Source organism: Rhinolophus ferrumequinum (assembly GCF_004115265.2).
Source record: "Rhinolophus ferrumequinum isolate MPI-CBG mRhiFer1 chromosome 5 unlocalized genomic scaffold, mRhiFer1_v1.p scaffold_110_arrow_ctg1, whole genome shotgun sequence".
NCBI classification, from domain to species: Eukaryota; Metazoa; Chordata; class Mammalia; order Chiroptera; family Rhinolophidae; genus Rhinolophus; species Rhinolophus ferrumequinum.
In genome coordinates this window covers 3562389-3586571 of record NW_022680355.1, presented here as the reverse complement: position 1 = coordinate 3586571, position 24183 = coordinate 3562389, and the positions used below count along the sequence as shown (strand labels likewise).

Here is a 24183-nt window from a genome sequence, read left to right as displayed (position 1 = left end):
CACGGAATCCACACACGTGGGCCAATTCTATTGTATTCCCGCCATACAAGTCCCACCGGCCGGTAAAAGCGAAATGGGCGGGGGAGGAGGGGAAGTAGGCGCTTCTAGCCCAGAAGTTCTTCAGAATGAATCTTTGGCGGGAAGATCCCACTACCTGTCTCCTCATCCAGAAACTACCTTATGAAAGGCTGGGCGGGGCAGGGCCACGCTAAGTCCAGGTGTGTTCCATCTGTCCCGACTTGAATGCGCTAGCCAGGCGCACGTCGCCAGGACACATGACGTCTGGGCGTCTTCCTGAGAGGAGGTTCCCCCCGCCAGCAACGCGCATAGGTTTTCGGTGGGCGCCTTGAAACCATACCTAGGCACTCGCGGGACCCCGAGCTCCCGCGCCCTGGCCTGGGCAGCGGGTTCCCCGCGTCGCGCGCGCTCCCGAGGGCCGGGGGCGGGGCCCGCGGGGCGGCGGCTGGGGGCGCCCGCTCCTCCCCCCGCGGGCCGCCGGGCTGGCGGCGCCGAGCCCCCTGCGCGCGGCACATGGGGCGCCTGACCGAGGCGGCGGCAGCGGGCGGCGGCGCTTCAGCTGCGAGCTCGGCGGGCCCCCCTCCCAATCCCCTTCCCCTCTCGGCCACCTCCCCCGGCTGCGCGGCCACCATGGCGTCCAGCGAGGAGGACGGCAGCAACGGCGGCTCCTCGGAGGCCGGCGAGGAGAGGGAGGCCACTGGCAAGAGAAGGCGCCTCGGTTTGGTGGCCACCGCCTGGCTCACCTTGTACAACATCGCTATGACCGCGGGGTAGGTGCTCCCCGTAGGGCCCTGCGCTCCCTCAGGCCCTTGGCTCGCTGCTGTCCCCCGAAATTCCGAGCCTGGGACACCCGCTGGGCGGCGGGGCGCGCCGGGCTCTGGGGGCGCGCGGGTGGAGCGCGCGGGGGTACGTACGGGGCCGCGCGGCGGAGGGGTCGCCGCGCGGGGGGCGCGGAAGGCGGCCGTGGGGGAGGGGCGCGGGCGCCGCCGCCGCCGGGTTGAATGGAGCGGGGCGGGGGCACGGGCCCTGCTCGCCGGGCATTGCCTAATACGGTGCACGGCGTGGCGCGGCGGCCGCGGGGCGCGGGCCGGAGGTTAAGTATAGACCCGGGCAGGAATGCGGGGCCGACCCACGGGGGAGGCGGCTTCAGCGGGACAGACCCAGGCGCCTCCGCTGCTGCTGTTGAAGAAACACCTATGTCCAGTCACCCCGGAGCCCGGAGCTGCCGGACGGGTGGCCCAAATCCGCTTCCCCGGTCCCCGGACCCCGGACCCTAGTGTGCATTTCCTCGTGCAGCAGATCCCTGGGCAGTTTTCTTCATTGTTAATGTCATGTCACCACGATTTCTTTTCTTTCTTTCTTTTTTTTTTTTAAGCGATAGTACTCCGTAGAGCTTCATGCTCGGGACAGTTTTTTTTTTTAAAAAAAATACCTTGCCTTATTGAAGCGTGGCATTCGCGTCTAGCATCTTTATGTCCCCATGCTCCGTTACTGATATTCTGTACTTTTATTTTTGGCTTTGAGTTTGTCTTACGCGTTAAGGTTACACAATGACTATCGCTCTTCAAAGAGCTGTCAAAGTGACTTATGTGTCGACTGCTTTTCAAAACCTGATAAAGAACATGCTCTTCCGTTTCTAAATTGCATCGCCTTTAAAAAGAAGTTATTTTCATTGTCGAATGACTCTTACTAACCTATATAAATGTCGGGGAAAGTTTAAGAAACTTTTATAGAAAGTTTATAGAAAAATGTGATTGACAAAGCTTTCACAAATCATTTGGCACAGTACTGAGTACCTAATTAGGTGTATAATCTTCAATACCAAATACAGTTCATAAGAAATACTATAATTTATTGAGGTCTTACCATGTACCAGTTTAGGTGTACCATCTCATTTTTAGTCCTCTCCAATCCTGTGAGGGGTACATGATATTATATTTGATAGATTAGGAAACTGACAAGCAAAGAGATTAGGTAACTTGCTCAAGATCAAACAACTAGCGAGTGTCAGATTTGGACTTCAGCCCAGACAGTGACTCTGAGAGCTGTTTCTTCTTCACCTTTCCGCTTTACTAAATCTTATAATCTTGAAAGGGAAAACGAATACATTCAAAGCAACTGGAGGACAATTGAGCACCTACTAGGCCCTGCTACCTTAAGATATAGTGGGGGCTGAAAGAATTCTTTCCCCTCTGTAATAGCCTCATCCAGTTAATAAACATTTTTGGATCACCTGCCATTTATTAACTGGTCTGTGCCTTTCCTTTCCAGTCCACTCTCCTTTCTGAAGGCCAAGTTACCTTTAAAAAAAAAAAAAGAAAGTCAATGCATTACTCTAGTTTTTAGCCTTCAGTGACTCCTCTCCCCCCTTCCCCTCAATTGAAGGGGTGTAGGCTGTCTGTCATTCAAGGCCGTTTGCAGTATGCTCTCTGACTCGCCTTTCCATTTGAAATCTCCTCTAACTCATAATGCCCTCAAAGCACCGTGCGTTTTTATTTTCGTGACTCTCTCCATCTTTGCTCAGGCTGTTCACTCCTATAATATCTTCCATATTCTTCCCATGACTCCTAGCAGGCCACCCTCTTTGAAATTTTCTAGGTCTCTTACCCAACCTGGAGCAGAATTAAATGTTCTCTCCGTTGTGTTCTCATACTTTATTCCTATCCTTCCTACCTACCCCCAGCAATTTACTGTTTGTCTGAAACTTATGAGAAGGTCCCTTGTCATTTTCATCTCTCTTTATAGGCAAGGGTAACTATGATCTAATCCACATAACTCTTTGGAGGTTTTCTAGAGGTGTGGAGATTTGAAGAAGGAATAGGATTTGCATATGTAGAAAGTAGATATTTCAAGTGAGATAAATTCTGGAAATAGGCATGAGATGTAAGAAAGTTTGGTATATTCTCTCGATTTAATTGTAAGGTTGGGGAATAATGGCAAATAAGGTTGAAGTTTTGGTGTCGGAAGTGGGACACAAATGTCTACATTTAATGGGGTGGATAGTAGAGGGTTAGCTGAGGGTTTTTTTGTTTGTTTGCTCATTGAACTTGCTTCTTTAGTTTTTCTCTTAGCAGAACTTCGAAGTGTTTTTTGGTGTATTTTTTGGTAATAGTTTTGAAAACAATAAAATAATATTTATAAATAAAGTTTTTACATAAATGTGAAAAAGAACTTGCCTAATTCTATAAGCTTAGCACAGCCTTTCATTTTTCCTTATTATCTTCCATATGAATATCTAACCTTCAGCGTTTTGTTCAAATCTCCATTCTCAGGAAGGCCTTCTCTGGCTATCTTCATTAAAATAACAACCCCACTTGAACACTCCATTTCTCCCTTGCCTGCTTTCTTTCCTCTGTCCCACTTATTGGCATATAACTGTACAATGTATTTTACTAACTTGTTGCTTTTTGTCTGTCATCCCCCCATTAGAGTATAAGCTCTGTGAAGCATTCAATATATATTTATTGTGAATGAATACATATACTAAAGCATTATAGTTATATCATCTGCTCTATTATGTATTTCACTTACTATTCTATCAAATATTTCTATATAGTTTTCATAATTATACTCTTTCATGTTTACATAAAAGTGCAGAGTTAATGTACGAGAACAGATTAAATTATGCCCCAATGACATTTTGCTTTTATTTCTGTTGAACTCATTGTTTAGGATGAATTCCCAGAAGTAGAATTACACATTTAAAAGATTCGTTTGGTATTTGTTCATAATAGGTGCTTCATTAAGGAAGTGAGCATTTCATTTTTTTTGTCCCTTTTTTCTTTTCAACAAATACTTTTGAGGCTGTATATGGTACATGCATTGTCCTAGCTCAAGTAAGAGACTTGAGATTAATATTTTAGGCCCTGTCCTTGAAGAAGTGTAACTTGAAGCATTTATATATTTGCTCTAAGAGACAGATGAAATAAGTCTCTACAGAGATGTCAGGTTAGACAGGTAGGGAGAATCAGAGAAAGCTTTGTGGGGGAGACCACAGCATTTCAACTGAGCTTTGTAGGATTTCATAGATGGGAAAACGGCATGAGTTGGGGTACAGAGGTGTGATATTACTAGACATGCTGTTGAGGCAACAACAAGTGGGCTTAGTGTAGGGTGGGAAATGGAGATGGAGGGGCTTGGGCCACTGCAAAGGCTTTAAATGCCTTGCTAACGTGTTAGGATTTAATCTGTAAACAGTACAGGAAGGTGTTGATTAAAGGTTAAGTTTCACTCCCGTTGAGCTGGATAACCTCAGCTACGTTACTTAACCTCTATGACCCTGCGTTTTGTCATCTGTAAAATTGGAACAGCACAACTCTGCTAGCTTATTACAAAGAATAAAGAGATCATGGATAGGAAGTGTTCGGCAGGATGCCTGACACACAGTGGATGTTTAAAAATGATAATTCGTATTCCTAGTGGTTAATTTAAAACCACGCTTCTTACAGAAAGAGTAACTCTTTCCGATATTTTTCACAGTACACATCGTGTGAGTTATTAGAGCACCAAACCCAAACCCAAGGTGCAAGCATGTTTTCCAAAATGTTAAGTTGTAAACCTATGCTTTATTCCTGAGGAGGACCAATCCATGTATTGGTCTACCACAACTTGTTTATCCATTCATCTGTTGATGGACATTGGGGTTCTTTCTAGTTTTTGTCTATGACCAATAAAGCTATGAACATTCATGCACAGGTCTTCGTATGGACACAGGTTTTCATTTTCCCGGGGTCAATACCTGCGAGTGGAATGGCTGGATCATACGGTAGTCACAGTCTTGACTTCTTAAGAAATTGTCAAACCATTTTCCCAAGTGGCTGTACCATTTTCCATTTCCATGGGCAATAAATGAGAGGGCCAGTGGCTGCACAGTCTCACCAACGCTTGCTATGGTCAGTTGTAATTTTAGACATTCTGATAGGTGTGTTGTGTTATCTCACTGTGATTTTAATTTCCATTTCCCTAGTGACTAATGACACTGAGCACCTTTTCATGTGGTGGCTTACCAATTGTATATCTTTGGTATAGTATCCGTTCAAATCGTTTGCCCATTTTGGTTTGGTTTTCTGTTATTACGTTTTGAGAGATCTTTATGTAGTTTGGATACAAGTCCTTTACCAGATATATGACTTCTCAGTATTTTCTCCAAGTTGTGGTTTGGCTTTTCATTCTCTTCACAATGTCTCTCAAAGAACAGATGGTCTTAGAAAAGTCCTGTTTATCTGTTTTTTTTTTCCTTTTATGAACCTTTCAGCTTAACTCTATTGGCTTGCGTGTCTATGCGCAGTAAGTGGAAACATGCATTGGCTGCTAAACAAAAGTTTCAGTTTAGCCTAGGAGAGGAAATTTAGAGGTGTCAGTGAACAATATCGGAAAGCACAGATGATACGAATGTCAAAAACCATTACTTGTACAAGCCTCCAAATGGTTACTTTAAAGGAGGTACCAATCACTAACCTGTTCAAAATAAAAGAAGTGAACTCACTGGGATTAGAAAGGACCATCAAACCATAAAGAAGAAATGATAAAATTAGAATATCATTTTTCAATAACTGCTGAAGTAATGGATCTGGGCAATAATCATCACTGACTGCTCTCCCTAGAGAAGTACACAACACAGTCTATGAATTAGCCTGGAATTGAACTATCAATTTACAGGACTCATAGGGGACAGAAGAACATAATAAATGACATGTGGGTATCTGATTAGCAAAACCAGGCTGCGAGTAACTCTGCAGGACAAACCACTCAGTGTCTTCAGTACACACATTGCAAGAGAAGACAGGGAGGAAGAGAGGAATGGATGGAGGGACGGAGGGAGGGAGGGGAAGGCTGTAGATTAAAAGTCGTAAAAGACATAGCAACTAATTACGAGGTATAATTTTTATTTCCATCATGATTTAAAAAACATTATGAGACAGTTGAGGAAGTTTGTATCCTGTTTTCTGATTTAAGAAATTATTGTTAGTTTTTTAAAATGGGATAGTGGTATTATGGTTGTTTATTAAAAATAGTCCTTTTAGAGATGCATAATAAGCATTTATGAATCATAGGCTGTATGAGTTGATTCAAAATAATGAAGGGTGGAGCCGGTAGGGAGAGAAGTGAATAGAGGTTTGGATGAAACAAGATTGTGCATAAAATAATGATTGAAGGTGGGCAAAGGGCACGTTATACCATTTTCTGTATCTTTGTATATGTTTAAAGTTATTTGTAATAAAAAATTTTTATTCATAAAAAGAGGATATAGATGTAGATAACCAACTTCTTCAAGGAACAGGAGGTGCTCTCCAAGAAATCTCAGGGGAGAGAAGCACGAGGAGACAGCCCCTCTTCCCATAACGTTTTCCAGGGTCATTGCAGATGAGAAGGCCCTGAGTTTCCTAAGTGATGGCATGTATCTCCTGTCTTAGCACTGTTCTGTTGTCTCCTTGTACTAATTGCGTTCCTTGAGACAAGAACTATCTCCTATTTACCTCTAATTCCCCAGCATCTAGCACACTACCTGGCTTAGCCATACAGGTTGAACCTGAAGGTGAATGAATAGACAATTGCAGTAAGCAAGCAAGTGAGCAAGAAGCCTTCTAAATATGGAACACAAGTTTATGTTTTTCAAGGAGAGTATTTTATCAAGGACTGAATGTATCTATTTGGTTTCATAATGGTAATCAATAGCTCTGCATATTTAAAAAAAATTAAAACGAAAACACAAGAACTTTTCCAGAAAAGAATTCCTAGTTGTAGAAGTTCTAGTTGTTTTTGGAATTACTTTTGGTTTTGTTACAATTACTAAACTGATAGGTGTAGGAAGTCTAAAGTTAGGTAAATGTAGGGCCCTTATGAGAGACTGACTGACTGTTACGCCTTGTAATGGTGGGCTTAGGAAGTGAGTGCTGATTGGTTCAGATTACCGTGTTTCCCTGAAAATAAGACCGGGTCTTATATTAAGGTTTGCTCCAAAAGACACATTAGGGCTTATGTTCAGGGGATGTCATCCTGAAAAACATGCTAGGGCTTATTTTCCTTGTTAGGTCTTATTTTCGGGGAAACATTTACTGAAAAACAGAGAGGTTAGCATAGATGGTTTAATGGGCCTTTCTAATCCCAGAGAGTTAATTTCTTTTATTTCCAACAGGTTAGTGATTGGTATTATCATAATACTATACTAGTTGGCACAACACTGCCACCTATGGAGCAACAGGAAAATTTGTTATGATGTTACAATACGTAGAGTTTTATATAATGCTGTTTTTATAAAATTGCTGTTAAAATAAATCCTTTGAGGAATTCTTTGGTAGGTTAATAATTGCCTCTCAAATTACTCTTCTGTAAAAACCTGATTTTTGGATTTGCCTTAAAAAAAAAGACAAGTGTATGGAAAATGTGCGTTAAAACATCTTATTAAACTTTTTGTTTAGTATGGGGACCTGGGATTGAAGATAATGAAATCATAACATTTTTAAACTTAGAAGATCCCTACAACACCGTCCAAATTAGCGGTCTCAGGTTAGCCCAGCACAGACCTCAGTGCAGCTGCCATATGGGGTGACACCTTCCGTTGAATTCAGTAAAGCCGTGGTGTAGTGGAAAGGAAACAGCACCGGGGTTGGGAGACCTCAAGGGTTCTATTTACAACTGGACCGTTAACCGACTCTGAGACTTAGGATAAGTCACTTGAGGTCTCTGCATGTTGATTGTCTCTTATAAAATAGTGGTCTTCAAACTTTTTTGATAGCACACTCCTACCAGTTCAAACATTTGAGCACAACTCTCCATATAACTTTTAAATTTTCCTTATACTTTAAATACATGAATTACTAGAATGTTCCAAGGCACAGTGTATACTTAGAGCCAGACCAGTACGCTGAGCTCAGTGGTGAGTTTAGGTCTCAGGTAAGTGGTTTTGTCACCCTTGCTGCCTATTTCCACAGCAGCAAAATGGGGTAATAGTAGTCGCTACTTCAGAGGGTTATTGTGAGGATGGAATATTAATATGTTAAATGTATATTTAAAATAGTGTGTGGAACATTGAAAGCACTCTGAAAGTATTGTTGTTATTATCATTCATGTTCCTACATTTCAAAAGTCTTTGTGATAGTTTTAGACATTTACCTGACTTCTTGTCGTCTCATAAAAAAAGTCATGACTTTCACCTCATTGCGTGCTGAGGAGCAGCAGAAGTGTCCTTGTGCCATTTTCTTACTGTTTTGTATAGCTTGCATTTTCATCTTCTTCAATCAGTAGGTTTTTTTGCACGAGTCTTTCAGCCATTTGTCCATTTTATGACTGTTCTTTAATTAAAAAGTTAAACCTGTATAATCATTTATAATTCATAAATCCTTTTATCTAGACACTTTGGAGACCACTGATTTAAAAGCGTGGGGTAGCTATTCACTTCCATGGTATATTATTAAAGATTTTTTAAAACTTACAGATGGTGCAGCTTTTTTTAAAAAAAGTTATGCTTTTGTAATTGTGAGAGAAAACAGAAAAAAAAATTACCTTTCATCAATAACTCTAGGAGGTTGTATAGTAGGGTGAGAAAGCTGTTCTCCCCAAGTGTAGTTTGTTTTAAGTTCTGTTGATTCACAGTATAGAATCTATATTTAATGTGCAAATATAAATTGAAAAGGGATAGGTGTTTCTCTTTTTAAAAAATTTTTGAAAGCAAGCACATGCCTGACCTTCTATATGTATCCTCTCTGTGGCACAGCAATTGATTTTAATGAAAATGATAAAAATATTAATTGATTCTTTTTAAAGATTTTTAATTATAATTACATGTAATTATATACTATGTATTTGTATAAAGTACATATTTATACACACACAGCTTTTTACCTTAAGAAATCTTTATATACCTTAAGATATAATTGTTTAATGCTTTATAACTTCATTTTTTGTAATAAGCCTGATTTTTTCAGTCTGTCAGTTAATCTGCTGAAACTAAAAATGCAATGGGCATTGTTTAACATTTGTATGTAGTTGATTTTGAATACTTGTATGTTCCATTTATCCCCTTGTAGAGTCAATGTAAAAATAATGTTTGTCTTTCCTTCCTATGGGGTTTTAATAAATAGAATAATGAACTGAGAACATAATAAAACATACATGTTATCACTGTATAAATTATGGCATTTCTTTTCAGGAAGTCAGTGGTAATTATTTTGGTAGAACTTTATAAAATACTTTTATTTTTCTCTAGGTGGTTGGTTCTCGCTATTGCCATGGTACGTTTTTATATGGAGAAAGGAACACACAAAGGTTTATATAAAAGTATTCAGAAGACACTTAAATTTTTCCAGACATTTGCCTTGCTTGAGGTAAGTTTTCAATGATGCTGTTTTTCTACCGTTGTAATATTTATTGGAACATTTATTTATTGAGCAAAATCAATCGTATTTTGCTGATTACATGCCACCTGTGGATTTGTTTAAAATGGATGTTGACAGGGATTAATTTTATGTTGTACACTATAGCCTTGTGATTTTCTTTTTTTCATTTGCTTACAGATAGTCCACTGTTTAATTGGTGAGTTTTGGATTTAATTCTTATTTTTGGTACTAATTGCCTTGAGGACAATGGTTGACTTGTTTTTCTCTTCAAGGAATTGTACCTACTTCTGTGCTTGTGGCTGGGGTCCAAGTGAGTTCAAGAATCTTTATGGTGTGGCTCATTACTCACAGTATAAAACCAGTAAGTGACATGAACATGTTCTCTACTTGAGCCTGCAGGGCAGCGTTTTTATAAAAGGAATCTGAAATTTAACATTGGTATATTTCAGGAAGCAGAATTGTTGGACAAAAATGGGTTGGGTTTGGATTCATGTGGGATTGTCCACTGACTTGGTGAATTAGTAGAATCATTTTAAAACACTAGCAAACCCAAATAAATGTAAAATGCCAAATATTGTCATTTTATATTCATAACAGATTCTCCTCTGATGTTCTCCAGGTTTTGAAATTAATATTCATATTCTGTCAAATAGTTAAAAAGAAAAATTTCTATTGAAGTTACGTGTATCTCTTTGATTCTGTAATTGAAGTTGTCAGTGTAAACAGTTTCTTTCTCCTCATTTAGTATTGAATGTTATAGCCAAAGACAGACACACACACAAATAAATGTAGTTCTGGAGATCTGAACAAATGGCAAAGACTGAAAGTTAGAAAGGTTAAGGAACTTAGAGAAAAATAAGCATATTATTTATTGAGGCAAACCTGACTCTAATTACTGGCTTAAACCCTTTTAGACAAACAAACACCATGCTTACTATATCAAGGCATGGGGCCTTTAAACCCATGACAGAAACATTTCCACATGGGCCCTTCTGACCTTCTTGACAGCCTCTGGAGTCTCCTGTCTACTTGAGGACAGATCTCTGGCCTCCTTTCCATTCCTCAGATGCCTTTCTTGTCTCCTTTGCTTGGAATGATACCTAACCTCCCTTCCATTGCCTGCGAGACTCGCCGGCCTCCTGTGTGTGTGGGGGCACAGATCGCTGACCTCCCTTGAATTGCTCTGTACTTCAGCCCTCTTGACTGGTATCTTTCACTCAACTTACTCAATCCACCTGGTCCCTAACCGGTCCCTAACTGGTGACGGCCATACAGATAGCAGTGAGCACATGTCACCTGGAGAGGCAGACATTTTTATTCAGGCAGATAGTCAGAGAGCCTTGCAGTTTAAAAGCGGGACTCCAGCATTAACAGACTGAAAGGGAGACTGTTCCAGACCAGGAGTGAATACAACAGCTGGGCCAGAACCACAAAGAGCCTGAAGACTGTGGAAGCAGAAAGACAAGACAGGGTGGCCAACGTTATCTGGAGAAAAGAGAAGCTAACGAGAAGCTGAAGGGTGGCTAGTCCCCAAGAGAAAAAAGGTCCATCTGCTCTTTTTCATCCTGCAGAGGATCTCTGCAGTAATATTACTGTTTAATTTCTTCAACAATGGCTTCGCACTGGCACCTTTGCACCACGCTCTAATTAATTCAACCAACATTTATTGAGTGCATTCTATACACCGGGCACGGTGTATAATTTCTGGATTTACAAAAATGAGCCAGGCAGTCCCAGCTGTCGTGTGCACTGGCTGTTGAGAAGTGAGGGGCAGTCATACAGATGTGGAATCATTCAACACATACTAATCGTGCATCTATTCTGTGCCCGACGCTGTGCGGAGATCTGGCCATTCATCATACAAATATGGTTCCTGCCTTGTGGAGCCTATAATTGGGAGAAATGCTAAACAAGTAGTAGCACAAATAATCGTTTCATTATATTAGTGTTAGTGCTTTGAAACAAGAGACCTGTAGGCCCTGCAATATACATACCTGGGAACTTATCCCCGCCTAGGGACTGAAGGAAGGCTCCCTGAGGAAGGGATGTGTCCCTGGAGCGCTGATAGGTACACAAGAGTTAGGCGGACACATTTTTATACAAACTGGCAAGTGTTACAGATATGAACAAAGGACTGTGAGAGCAAATAACTGCTCAGGGTGAGAGGAGGGGTTTGGGGCAAGTTTCCCAGAGGGTGGGTATGATATTTTAGCTGGATCTTAAAAGAAGAGTTGAGAAAGGGTTTTCTATAGGAAGGAATAAGGAGTAACATTCTAGGTAGAGGGATGTGTTGCCTGTGTTAAGATGCAAACGTGCAGAAGATATTCTGAAAATAACACAAAATTTAGTGTCACCAGAGGGGGGGGGTGGGGTGGTGGGCGTGGGGGGTGGGGGTGGGTTGAGTGATTACCCATCAAGTTAGAGAGACTTCTGAGCTTGAATTGTAAAGAACCTCGAGTATCATTGTCATGCTCAGGTGGGAGCATTGTATTCTTTTCTCCTGTTAAGCCGTGGGGAGCTAGTGTCGTTTTCAAATCACAGGACTAGTTGCTTCCAATTTTTGTTTACATCTTTGTTTTGCATTTAAGAAAAAACTTCCATCCAATGAAGATAATAAAGAGTGGATGGACTTTTTGGAGGCTGTGACAGTAGTCTGGTTGAGAGACTATAAGGCCCTGGATTAAATTGGTGGTACCATGTTTCCCCGAAAATAAGACCTAGCCAGACAATCAGCTCTAATGCGTCTTTTGGAGCAAAAATCAATATAAGACCCGGTCTTATTTTATTATAAGACCGGGTCATACTATAATATAATATAATATAATATAATATAATATAATATAATATAATATAATATAATATAAGACTGGGTCTTATATTAATTTTTGCTCCAAAAGACGCATTAGAGCTGATTGTCGGCTACATTTTACTTTTGGGGAAATACAGTACCAGGACCCAAAACAAGTGGACAGATTCAGGAGTTAGTGCTACGGTAGAATGGGTCTGATTTAATGTCTAATAGAAAGTCGCAAGGTCAGGTTGTTCCCACACTGGTTTTGAGGGGGTGATGTTGTCCTGGATGGTTGAGTTACTGGGGTGAAGGGTGAGAGAGAGAGAAACCAGTAGAAATTTGGCCATTCATCTGCTTAGGACATATTGAAGTTGCGTGTTTGTAATGAATTATGTAGCGACTGTGTTAAATTTTCTCTATTGCGTCTGTCTAACCCTATCATTCGGTTATAACAAAAGACACATCGTAAATAATTAAGATAAAATACCTTCCTGGAGGAAAAAGTTCAAGGTTAAACGACACTGTGGATTTCTCTGTCATTCTGCAGATCCAGAATGAGGAGAGTGTGGTGCTTTTTCTGGTTGCGTGGACTGTGACCGAGATCACTCGCTATTCCTTCTACACATTCAGTCTTCTCGACCACTTGCCATACTTCATTAAATGGGCCAGGTGGCGATGTCTTGCAGCTTAGTTTCTCACAGTCCTGTGCATGTGTATTTTTGTTGCTGAGCTAATACCAGAGAATTAAAATTTGTGATGCCAGGGTGCTATTGTTTTTCGGTATTATCAGTGTTATAACTAGCATTGTAAAGGCTTAATTTAATCATCAGAGAGGACTCATAGCAATACCATGTTTCCCCAAAAATAAAACCTAGCTGCACGATCAGCTCTAATGTGTCTTTTGGAGCAAAAATTAATATAAGACCCAGTGTTATATTATATTATATAAGACCCAGTATTATGTTATGTTATGTTATATTGTGTTATACCCGGTCTTATAGTAAAATAAGACTGGGTCTTATATAATATAATAATAATATAATATAACATAATACCGGGTCTTATACTAATTTTTGCTCCAAAAGTCGCATTAGAGCTGATTGTCCAGCTAGGTCTTATTTTGGGGGAAACAGGGTATATATATTGTGAGTGAAAGTAATACAAGACAAATTATATTATTATCCTTAAATACTTAAATAACTTTTGAATTGGCCATTCATTTTTTTTTGAAAGCAAAATATTTATTTTTTGAATTATATTAAACTCTGTGCCCAAAATACGGCATTTTGTCTGGTTTAAATTATTTCAATATTCCATCTAGTATATCCACAATTTTTGATATACCTATATACATATATATCCAATGTCAACTTTTTTGTGTTTTAAGTAGCAGAGACAGACATTTTTAAAAGTCACACTTATTTGAAATTGTAATATTTAGAATGGGGACAAAATTTATATTTCAAAGATTCTAAATATGAGGTCTGATAATAAAGTTCGCAAACTCATCCTAGAAAAAGTGCTACATACCTCATTGCTGAATAGCACTATGGTCACCTTGGAAGTGCTCCCCTTGGGAAGCTAAGCACTGATGCCAGCACCTAGTCCACCCCTCAAAGCAATTTTGGAAGTCTTTTTCTGGAATGGCCATCAGAGCGGTCGTCGTATTACCCTGGATGTCCTGAATGTCATCAAAATGTCTTCCTTTCAATATTTCCTTTATCTCCGGGTAAAGAAAGAAGTCATTGGGGGCCAGATCAGGTGAGTAGGGAGGGTGTTCCAATACAGTTGTGTGTTTACTGGCTAAAAACTCCCTCACAGACAGTGCCATGTGAGCTGGTGCATTGTCGTGATGCAAGAGTCATGAATTGTTGGTGAAAAGTTCAGGTCGTCTAACTTTTTCACGCAGCCTTTTCAGTACTTCTAAATCGTAAACCTGGTTAACTGTCCAGTGGGTACAAATTCATAATGAATAATCCCTCTGATATTAAAAAAGATTAGCAACATCAGTGCAACAAATTCACGAACTTAATTGTCAGACTTCATGTATCTACCCTAAAACAATTTTTAAAGCAAAAGATGTTTTATTCTTTTTGAAGTTTGAATTCTTTGAGCAGATGTGACATATTTTTTTCAGACTTTTCTATATTTTTTAGCTCCTTTTTAGACATTTGTGGCTTGCCATTTTGTATCTTAATAAAATGCTTTAAAATTATAATTTCAGCTTAAGCATACTCTTGTCTTAAGAAGGTTGCCCTACCATTTATACGTATTGGATTCATTTTATTCGTATTGTACTTGAAAACTTACTCACTTTTAGCAATTGGGGTTTTCACAAGATTGGCGGTTTGGAAGGTTAGCTGGACTCTAAGTCTAGTGCCATTTTGCATGACCTCAGTGAGTTTTCCAGACCCCCAGTGCTTTTAAAATACTAATTCATGATATGTCTCTTTTCATTTGCTGTATTCATGTAATTTGTTTGCAAAAGATAATGGTCTTTAATGCTTTGTCTGTCTGCCTTTTTGAATGCATTTGCATGTCTTGAATTTCTGGAAAAGTTCACCACTCTGCCACTGCATGTTTAAATTTGCTGTTTAGAAATCCTTTGTCAATTGCCTTAATGTTAAACAAGGTAGTATAAAATCTTTCAACTTTGAGATGAATATGTTAGCATAATACATCATATCAGTTCATCATCACGAATAATTATATTTTTGTGTCAAAAATTTTAAAGAGCCCAACCATCTCTATGTATTTGCCAACCCCATTAAGAAATAGCCTAAAATCATATTTGTACTTATGTTCAGATTTTGAAGCTATTGTTCTCAAATAAAACTTCACTTTAGAAATGACTTTTTATTTATAAATAGCTTGCCTATTGTGACGATAGAATATAATTTGATTCTATTTGTGTTAGAAGTGTTCCTAGAATAGTCCACTGAGAAAAAAATTGAATATTGTCATGTTTTCATATTGATTTCTTTTTTAATTAAAAAAATGCGTTCCCTTCAAAAAATTTAGGTGACAATTAGGAGTCTTTAATGAAGCATTATATCTTTTTTTCTGAATAGATACTGAAGTCTTTTTAAAATGCAAATGAAGTCAAATCAATTATGTAATTTCTTCCCATTTATTAAAAATAATCACTGTCCTTAAAGCTTTAGACTAGTTTATTCTAGGAGTGATTTTTTTTCTATTAAAGAACAATACTATCTCCCCCAATATCTGAGATTCACAAAGTTAAAAAAAACAAACTTTAAATAAGTTTCAATGTTTTATGTGAAAAGGGAATATAATATATTCAGTTATTTGATTTTAAATTGACATAGGAAAAGATTGATTTAAATGATATACAGATCATTGCACAAGACTGGTAAGAAAGCAGATGATATACTGAAGAAAAGGAGGGGGATAAACAGGACAGTAAAACGAATCCTTTTTCTTTCTTTGTCGGTTAATCTATTTTGGCAAATCTCTCCCCCTCCACCATCTCTTATCCTTGTATATTCTTGGCATATAGGAAGGAGTACAGTGATTTTTAAGTTGTCTCCAAGCTGCTTCTGCCATATTGACAAATTTGACTTTATAAGTATTTCTTAATGGCAACAAAATGGTTAAGAAAAATACGGATCTTTTTCCGCCAAAATTTTTACCTTAATTTTCTGTTACATAGTGACTGACTTAGAGGAAAAAAAAATTTTTTTTTTTTAATGCACAAGGGTCATTTCCTTGGGTCCTTGGGGCTCCTGCTGCTGGAGACCAGTAGACACTGGCAGCCGGTGGCATGCATGATGCCTGGCCTGCTCCGTATCACAGAACTTACCACTTTCCAAATGGACAAACTGTGATTTTGGATTTTGAATAGAACTTTCTCAGTGATATTTTAAGCAAGCTAAATGATTTTTTAAATGTGATAATTCAGTAAACTTGTCTTGTTTTGATATGAAAGCAGTTTCAGACAATACCTTCATTAAGAGTTACGATGCTTTAGGTAGTGTTGTTAGTTTTCGGAAATAGTAATTCTCTTTTAGTTAGTAGCCACATAGGGTTTTCTAAATGCCTCCAAAGAACTATTTTGGTAATTTCAAGATTTAGATATAAAATTAGAATCATAACGGGTCTTTGAAAGCATAGCATTTGAACAGTAAATGACTATCTGCAGGGGAAAATAATCAGTTATGATTCAGGTATTAAAGAAGTTACCTTTACAATACATTACAGTACTTACATATGCTTTACAATACTTACATACTTTGAAATAATAAACTGCATATATATTCTAAAAATGTATACAATTATTACAATACTGTAAGTTGAGTTCTTATTATGATCTTGGCAGTTCAAGTGGAAACTGCTATGAGAAAAAAAGGATGATAAATTAATAAATAAATGATTAAAATAGAAAAAATTAACCTTTTATGTGAAGTTATTGTAATTATGTCTGGGAAAAAGGATTTTTAAGTCGAAATATAGTAGTAGCAAAAGAACCATGATATAAAATCAGATACTTGTTCTAGAAAAATAATTCTGTGTTTTTCTTTCTCCAGATACAATTTTTTTATCATCTTATATCCTGTCGGAGTTGCTGGTGAACTTCTCACAATATATGCTGCCTTGCCATATGTGAAGAAAACGGGAATGTTTTCAATAAGACTTCCTAATAAATACAATTTCTCTTTTGACTACTATTATTTTCTTCTTATAACCATGGCTTCATATATACCATGTAAGTATGTATTTATTAGTAATTTGATTTAGCATACGCTGGGACAGTTTTTGGAAAGATGTCATAACGCTAGCTCATAAGCAAGGAGAAATAATGGCTTACAAGTACATTGAAACCTCTGTTCAGTTCCACATGTATTCATAATTTAAAATAATTGAAGAGCACACAAGTCAAAAAGACGTTTTTCTAGCTTTGAGAAAAAAGGTAAGTAAGTTAATGTACAAATGATTGCCTTCTCAAAATTACTTAAAAATAAGCTTAGTATGATTTATTTTTAAAGAAAAGATAAAGCATACATTAGTGAACTATTTGCAAGCATTTAGAATTATGTATCTGAATAGAAACATTTTATCCAAGAAAATTTCAGGGGATTTTTATCTATTCATTAAATATATATTTGGAAAAATCATCTAGGAGTACGTTTTAGTCTTATGTGTGTTGTTCTGTGCACTAGAAAATAATGAAGCTGCTTTTCTTAAACTATTTTGAACAATTCAGCCCCTTCACTAATTTCTCATTACTTTTCAATAGTTGCAATGAATTAGTGAGGCTTTACTCGCTTCATTTAAATAATAGTGCTGTATTTTTAGGTCAAATGTTTTATAGTCACTAACAGGAAATAGCAAGGTAAAGCAAGGCTGTTACTTACCCTTCTCAATAGGATTAGGGACTGATGTCAGTGGAGGGAAACGGGAAATGAGAAAAGTTTATAGAATCTAAAATCTACATTGACACAATATGAAATATTTCATTTAAAGAGGAAGAGCATAAAACTGGGCCAGTCCCTTGAGGCCTCTAACTGCTAAGTTTTTCCATAGTCAAAATTGACTTGATGATCAGGTAGTGTTTTTATTCCTCTCGTCTTGTACCATTTCAGCTGGACTCTCTTCATATTATCCATCAGAGGCATTTCAGGAGGGCTAAGGAGTGGTATACCTATAATTCTTATTTATACCCCCTGCTTTTCCCAACACTTAGTGAACACACCTGAGCAGAGCCAGACCTGACTTTACCATCTGCCATTTCATACTTGCAGTTTCAGATAGTGGGTTTCCCTCTTCCTCATGACCACTGACATCTCCACAGAAACCCAGGGCCAACAAATCGCGGTATGAAACCAGCAAACCAGTAACTTTTGGGTGCGTGTTTTTAAGGGTCCTGGGAGACGTAGGCTCTGCCCTCGGCCCGTAGCAGCTTCTCAGTTTCCTATGCTGCTGCTTAGCTGAGAGGCCCGCTTGCTGGAAGATGAGTCAGCCAGGGGGCTGTTTGCCACTTGATTATTAATATTAGGAGTAATAACCGCTAATTTTGCTTTCCTTCTTAAATACTTTGCTAATTAAAAGTACTTTTTTGAGTACTTATTTTAGTATTCAAAAGAAATAGTATTTTAATTTATCCATGAGGACATCACAGATTAGAGAAATTAAGTGAATGGGTTAAAAATCACCCAGCCAGTAAATAAGATCAGGATTTGAACTCAAGCTCATACTTCTACGAAAGTACTCAGAATGTTATAGAAGCATTTGAAATCATTGGTCAATTAGCTTTAAGTATATATGACCTGAATATGTTTAGCCCCTTAGATATAATATGATGGTTACATTTATCAAGATGAGTAATAATTAAAAACAAACAAAAAAAATCTGTTGTGCATTTTTGCTCCATTTGAGCTAAGTTCTAAAAACAGTTATCCAAAGTTGCCTAAGCAAGATATTCAAAGCTTGTTTTGTCGTTAGCTTCATTGGTTTGGTTATTCTGTTCATCATTTTTGGCCATGTTTTTACATTTGTATTGTTTATAGCTGGTGTTAATTTGTTCATCTATCATCTTTTTTTTCCATCTACCAACTTTTACACTATAATTTAAAGCACTGGTTCAAAGTGGCTGAAAATAATTTTCCAAATTTGATAGGGCAGATGACCATTTGTCTGACCGACTTCATGCATGTACATTTACGTGTATGTGTATAACAGACTTCCTTTATATCCAGGCAAGAGGTACTTCTGCTCTGGGCTCTGTCTGGCCCTCCACCAGTCACCCCTCCACACAGGACCCTCCTCCCCTTTTAGATCACTCTCTGGAAACCTAGGACCATGGAATTTGCCACCCAAATGGCACTTAGTGTACATCTAGAGTCTGCATAGAACTCTTCCCCAATCTGTTCTCCTGAGGGGTAACCATGTCACCAGTGTACACAACCCTGAAATGAAGGGATATCTAGGGGCAGCTGTTTGTGTGCGTTATAGATGGGGGTATGGGTTGTGTGGGCCTAGAGATCCACACATATATTCACGACACCCCCTCATGGTACAGGACAGCCAATAAAATGGAGAGAAGAGGACCAGGTAGGCAGCTTTCCTTGTGCTGGAATGTCTGGCACAGTATCCCAAAGTATTATGGGATACTAAATTCAAATATGACCTCCCAGGTCATTGTGAAGCTATATTTATTTATCAGTATATTAAAGTTTGCTCAAAACCCCCCACAGCTTATGGCCTTAAAATGTTTTGGCAGGTGGTATGTGGGCCTCCATTGGAACTCTTACACTGAGCTCTGTAATATTGGGGGTAGCAGTGGGATCTGAGGTACTTGTTTTCAAAGTTTGCCATGTTTAAGAGGTTTCAAATATACATAATTTCCAACAATAACATATCTTTCTATGTTTTCTTTTTTCAATTCAGTGTTCCCACAACTCTATTTTCACATGTTACGTCAAAGAAGAAAGGTGCTTCATGGAGAGGTGATTGTAGAAAAGGATGATTAAATGATCCCTACAAACAAGGTGCTTTTTCCAGAATAACCAGGATTACTTGAGTCCAAGTTTTAATAACAAGAATAAACAACTTCATGAAATATTACAGATTGTATTATTTCTTCAAAAATAACTTGAGACACGTGGTATTTGCTAATATTTGTCTTCACATTGTGCCAGGTCCATTTTCTACAAGAACTATGCAACTATTTATCAACTCCTGTGTAGGTGTTAATCATTAAGAGACTAATCGGTATATTACCTGCAAAAAAGCCTTTCGTTAGTTTTTTTCTTTTTTAGTTTTACTAATTTTTTTTGCAACATACGCTCAAAGCTTTTTAAGTCAATATTTAGAAATTAGTTTGATGATTTAATATTATGATATCTGCCACTGATATTTATAAATGAAAGTAAATACAGAATTATAACTCGTTAATAACATATTGCTATTTCTTGAACCCAAGATTGATTTCTTTCAAGTTATAAAGCAACATTTTTGATTCATAACAATTTTTGGAAGCATGGATATAATGTACTATGGTATGGCTTTTTATACAGATAAAGTAGCCGTATTAAAAAATATTCAAGGAGATGTCACAATTGAAAAATATTCTTTGAATATATATCCAGGCTATTGAAATTAATTGTATACCACTAAGAAAATTCATATGAATTAACCACTCATGGACAACCTTTTCAACTGTAAGGATTTTAAGGGATTAGAAAGAATGTAAGTATATGCTTTTGCCTCCCTTATTAAAAATAGTAACATTGGGTCTGGTCCTAATGTTATACTCAGAATTCTGGCAAAGAAAGGCTGCTCTCTACCGTGGAATCATCACACAAAAAGCATGTTATGATAACCCTTTGTGGCACTTAGGCAACAAGAAGTTTTGAGGGTATGATCTGAAACAGACTCATTTGAGTCTAAATTCCGTTGAATAGCAAAAGTCTTATAATAAAGTTCCTGTCTACGTGTTTGATAGAAAGACACATTGAAAGATGAACTTGAATGCTGCTCAAATTCTTAAGTAGGTCCTTTAAATTGTTCTTCTCATGTTAAAGTACATTGCTTTACTGACCCGGTTTAGAGAGAGGACTAAATGCATAACTTTAAAAGAAAAGGAACTTTTGCCTACTATAGATACGCAGATGTAATTTGGGCTTTAAATGTTCTGTATTATTTGTATATACATTGACACATAAAGTTACCCTTTTCACATTATTTCATGGGGAGATTTGTAATTCAGAGCATCGTTTTGCAAACTTTCATTTTTAGATAACTTGACTTTTAAAAGGTGCTATTTCTTTTATTACATTACGTTTTATTATTTCCTCTGCAGCTGAATGTTTTAATGAGCAGTATGTATTTGGTTACTAATTCTTAAAATGCTGATGTTCATTCTTTGATTACGTGGCTTGCTTGATCTGGTTTCATCTTGAATTTTTACATGGAAGACATTTGCAGGGAATTTTTATCTTTGGTAACATGGTATAAAAAGTTCACATATTTATCTTGTTAGATGCCTGTCTTTTGGAAAACATTTCAAATCCTTTTCCTAAAATTTGAATTAATTCAACTTGTATTTCCTTCAAGCAGCTGTAGTGCTCTTCCCCCCCCGCACCCCCCCCCAAGTTGTAGAACATCTTGAAGTAGGGATTGTGATTACCTTTAATAAAAATGAAAATGCATCAAACTATTCAGTGACGTATATTAATATACTCATGATGTTAGGTTTAGTTTATCTTCAGTGTCTCCCATTGCAGCTAATTCTGAACCATTCTTTGTGTGAAAATAAAGTGCTTAAACGGTACTTTTGTTTTAAAAAGAGAAAATATTTGAAAGTGCACTTGTTTCCTGTGACTGTATCTTTGGATTGTTCCTTAAGTCACCATACCTTTCACTAGATGAGTCAGGGCTTGAATCAAACAGAGCTTGAATTCAATGCTGTAGGCTTTAGCTTTTGCAAAACATACAGCAAGAAATTTTTATACTAGCAACTTTCAGTGGATTTGGTGACATTCCTTCGAATTCTGGTTTTAAGTTTTTTATAGCTTTATCGCTTGATATACTATGCAATATGTACAATATGCATCTTTTACTTTTCATGGCCTTAATTTGATACTAATACAGCAACATCCCTGATAGGTATAACTTAAAAATAGCATGCCAAAATAAATATAAAAGAGACATTTTCACCAAAAGCTTTTCTTACTTGACATCTGTAGATTCTCAGAAGTATTTTTTTTTGCATCTTTAGATAGTTAAGCATCTTATTATTATGCCACTGTCCAGTGGTTCCTGATGATATATTGCAAATGATACAGAATTATATAATCCCTTTTTCCTGCCACAAATATTTATTTTGTGCCTACTGTATGCCAAGTACTGTTTTAGGGAATTACTGTCTTCCTCCTGTCAGACCTCTCTCCACCCTAAACCTTTGACACAGTTACTAGGTAAATTGGTTAGGAAATCACATTGCAAAATAGTTATCTGTGCTTTAATAAAGTATATTGCATTGGTAATCTGATGTGGCATGGTTCTTTGTTACTTATATATTCGTTTGGGTAAGTGTATCAGAGCACCACTAAATAGATAACATTCTGGTTTAAAACTTTCAAACTAAAAACAATTATTGATATAAAACTGATAAAATAAATCATTAAGGCAATGTTTAAGGAAAAATTAACTAAAAACAAAATTTAAAAATGGAGGTGTAAAATAGGAATATTTTCCTTTAACATGCGTATAGATCTGGAGTGTACATATAATTAATAGAATAAAAATAAGAGCAACATAGTTTTTGTAATTTCTAATATGAAAGAATTAAGTAGAATTGAAAATTCAATTTCATATTTCTAGGCTACATTTACAAAACATCTTAAATAGACATAACAAGGTCTTCTAGATATGAAGCTTAAAAATATATTCTACATTTTTCAGATTTTTTTTAGTGTCCCTGTTATAGCTTTTAAAAATATTTTTTATCACTTTTGATTTCAAATAATTTTAAATTTACAGAAAATTAGCAAAAATCTAAAAAGCTTTCACATGAATTCCCCACCTGTTAACATTTTGTTCCATTTGCTGTAGTTTTCTCTCCATATATAGTTATAGTATTTTGTGAACCATTTGAGAGAAGTCGAACACATTAACCCCTAATAACTTCAGTGTTTATTTCCTAAGAACAGGCCATTCTCTGACACAGCCGTACTACAATGATCAAAATCAGGACATTAATGTTGATAGAATACCTTGAAATCACAGACTTTATTCAAATCTCATCAGCATGATGTTATGAACGTGCATGTTTTGGGTCCAGATCCAATCCAGGTTCAAACATTACATTTAGTTGTCATCTCTTTTAGTTTGGAGTAGTTCCTTGGTTTTTCTTCATGTTTCATGACTGACATTTTCAAAAGTATGTTGTCAAAAGTCCCTCAATTTGGGTTTATTTGATGTTTCCTCATTGGATTTAATTTATTCACTCTTGGATAGGAATATTAATTTATTCCATTTACTGGTGATACTAACTTTCTTGATTTAGGATTTTTGTTTTTTAATATTTTGCTTACAGAGTAACACATAGGTATTTTGCTAACAGGAGGTGTTTGTTCTGATTCATTGGAGTTTCCCTTTGATATGAGGAATAGGTGTTTTTTGTTGTTTTTTGTTTTTACCTGATTAATATTCCTCTATGCTCTGATACATGAAGACTGATGTCTTTTTAAGTGCTTAAAACTTAAATGATTTTACACATGCAATTTCTAGGCATATTATTAACTCACCTTTACATTGGCTTTTATGCCAGTATCCTATAAAACTGTGTAAGTAATTAATATACTTTGGTTTTGGTTTAAAAAATTTAACTACAGCATTCTGTTCTACATTATTATATACTTTTACCATGGTATTGCACCTTACTAAAATGATATATAATACAAGCTTGAGATTGCAGTAAACACACATTTTTTTCTTGATTTTATGATAGTGCCTTACCCCTATATTTTTAAAAGCAATTTGTTCAATTTTAAAATTAAAAATTATTCTTAAATCCACTTAACACTTTGTGGTTTCACTGTGAGGATAATGACTGTAGCAAAATGGTTTTCAGACCACAGCTTCGTAAGACTCACCTTAGGACCCCAGAGTCCCTCCCTTAGAGATTTTGCGTCAGTGGCTGTGGGGCTGAGGACTCTGCATTTTTAGCAAGGTGCTAAGCGGTTCTGAGGCAGACTGTTTAGTTGTCCCACCATCCTCTGAGAAAAACTGCAGTAGGGAAATACTGGAGGCAGAGGGAGATGACTTCTTACAAATGCCATATTCAATGTACTTACAGAATGGGAAAAAAATCAACATTCCTACATCATTTTTTATTATTTCCAATGAAAAGGAACACCGTAGTTTTAAGTTTATAAAAATGAAAAACTTTGTATTTACATAGTAGGAAGTCATTCATTGTATGTGTTTTTAAAGCAGGTATTATTTTATAGCCATACAATTGATCTGTCCATTTACCTAAGTAACATAGAGCATTAAACAGATAACGGTAGTAAA

The 24183-nt window shown here is 37.3% G+C and overlaps 1 protein-coding gene across 1 annotated transcript; it reads left to right on the top strand.

Moving 5' to 3' along the window:
• The first annotated feature begins 498 nt into the window (after nucleotides 1-498).
• On the top strand, nucleotides 499-19725 carry HACD1 (3-hydroxyacyl-CoA dehydratase 1). Its single transcript, XM_033100798.1, has 7 exons — nucleotides 499-788; nucleotides 9224-9341; nucleotides 9531-9549; nucleotides 9626-9714; nucleotides 12692-12813; nucleotides 16692-16870; nucleotides 19552-19725. The coding sequence occupies exons 1-7, from the start codon at nucleotides 532-534 to the stop codon at nucleotides 19632-19634; spliced, it is 867 nt and encodes a 288-aa protein (XP_032956689.1). The 5' UTR covers nucleotides 499-531; the 3' UTR covers nucleotides 19635-19725.
• Nucleotides 19726-24183: the final 4458 nt, after the last annotated feature.

What these genes read in the sequence shown, in the direction of transcription:
- HACD1 (XM_033100798.1), top strand. Translation starts at nt 532, where the DNA reads ATGGGGCGCCTGACCGAGGCGGCGGCAGCGGGCGGCGGCGCTTCAGCT. An exon ending in TTACTCACAGTATAAAACCA is followed by an intron (nt 9,715 to 12,691) that starts GTAAGTGACATG and finishes GTCATTCTGCAG; the next exon opens with ATCCAGAATGAGGAGAGTGT. An exon ending in TACTTCATTAAATGGGCCAG is followed by an intron (nt 12,814 to 16,691) that starts GTGGCGATGTCT and finishes TTCTTTCTCCAG; the next exon opens with ATACAATTTTTTTATCATCT.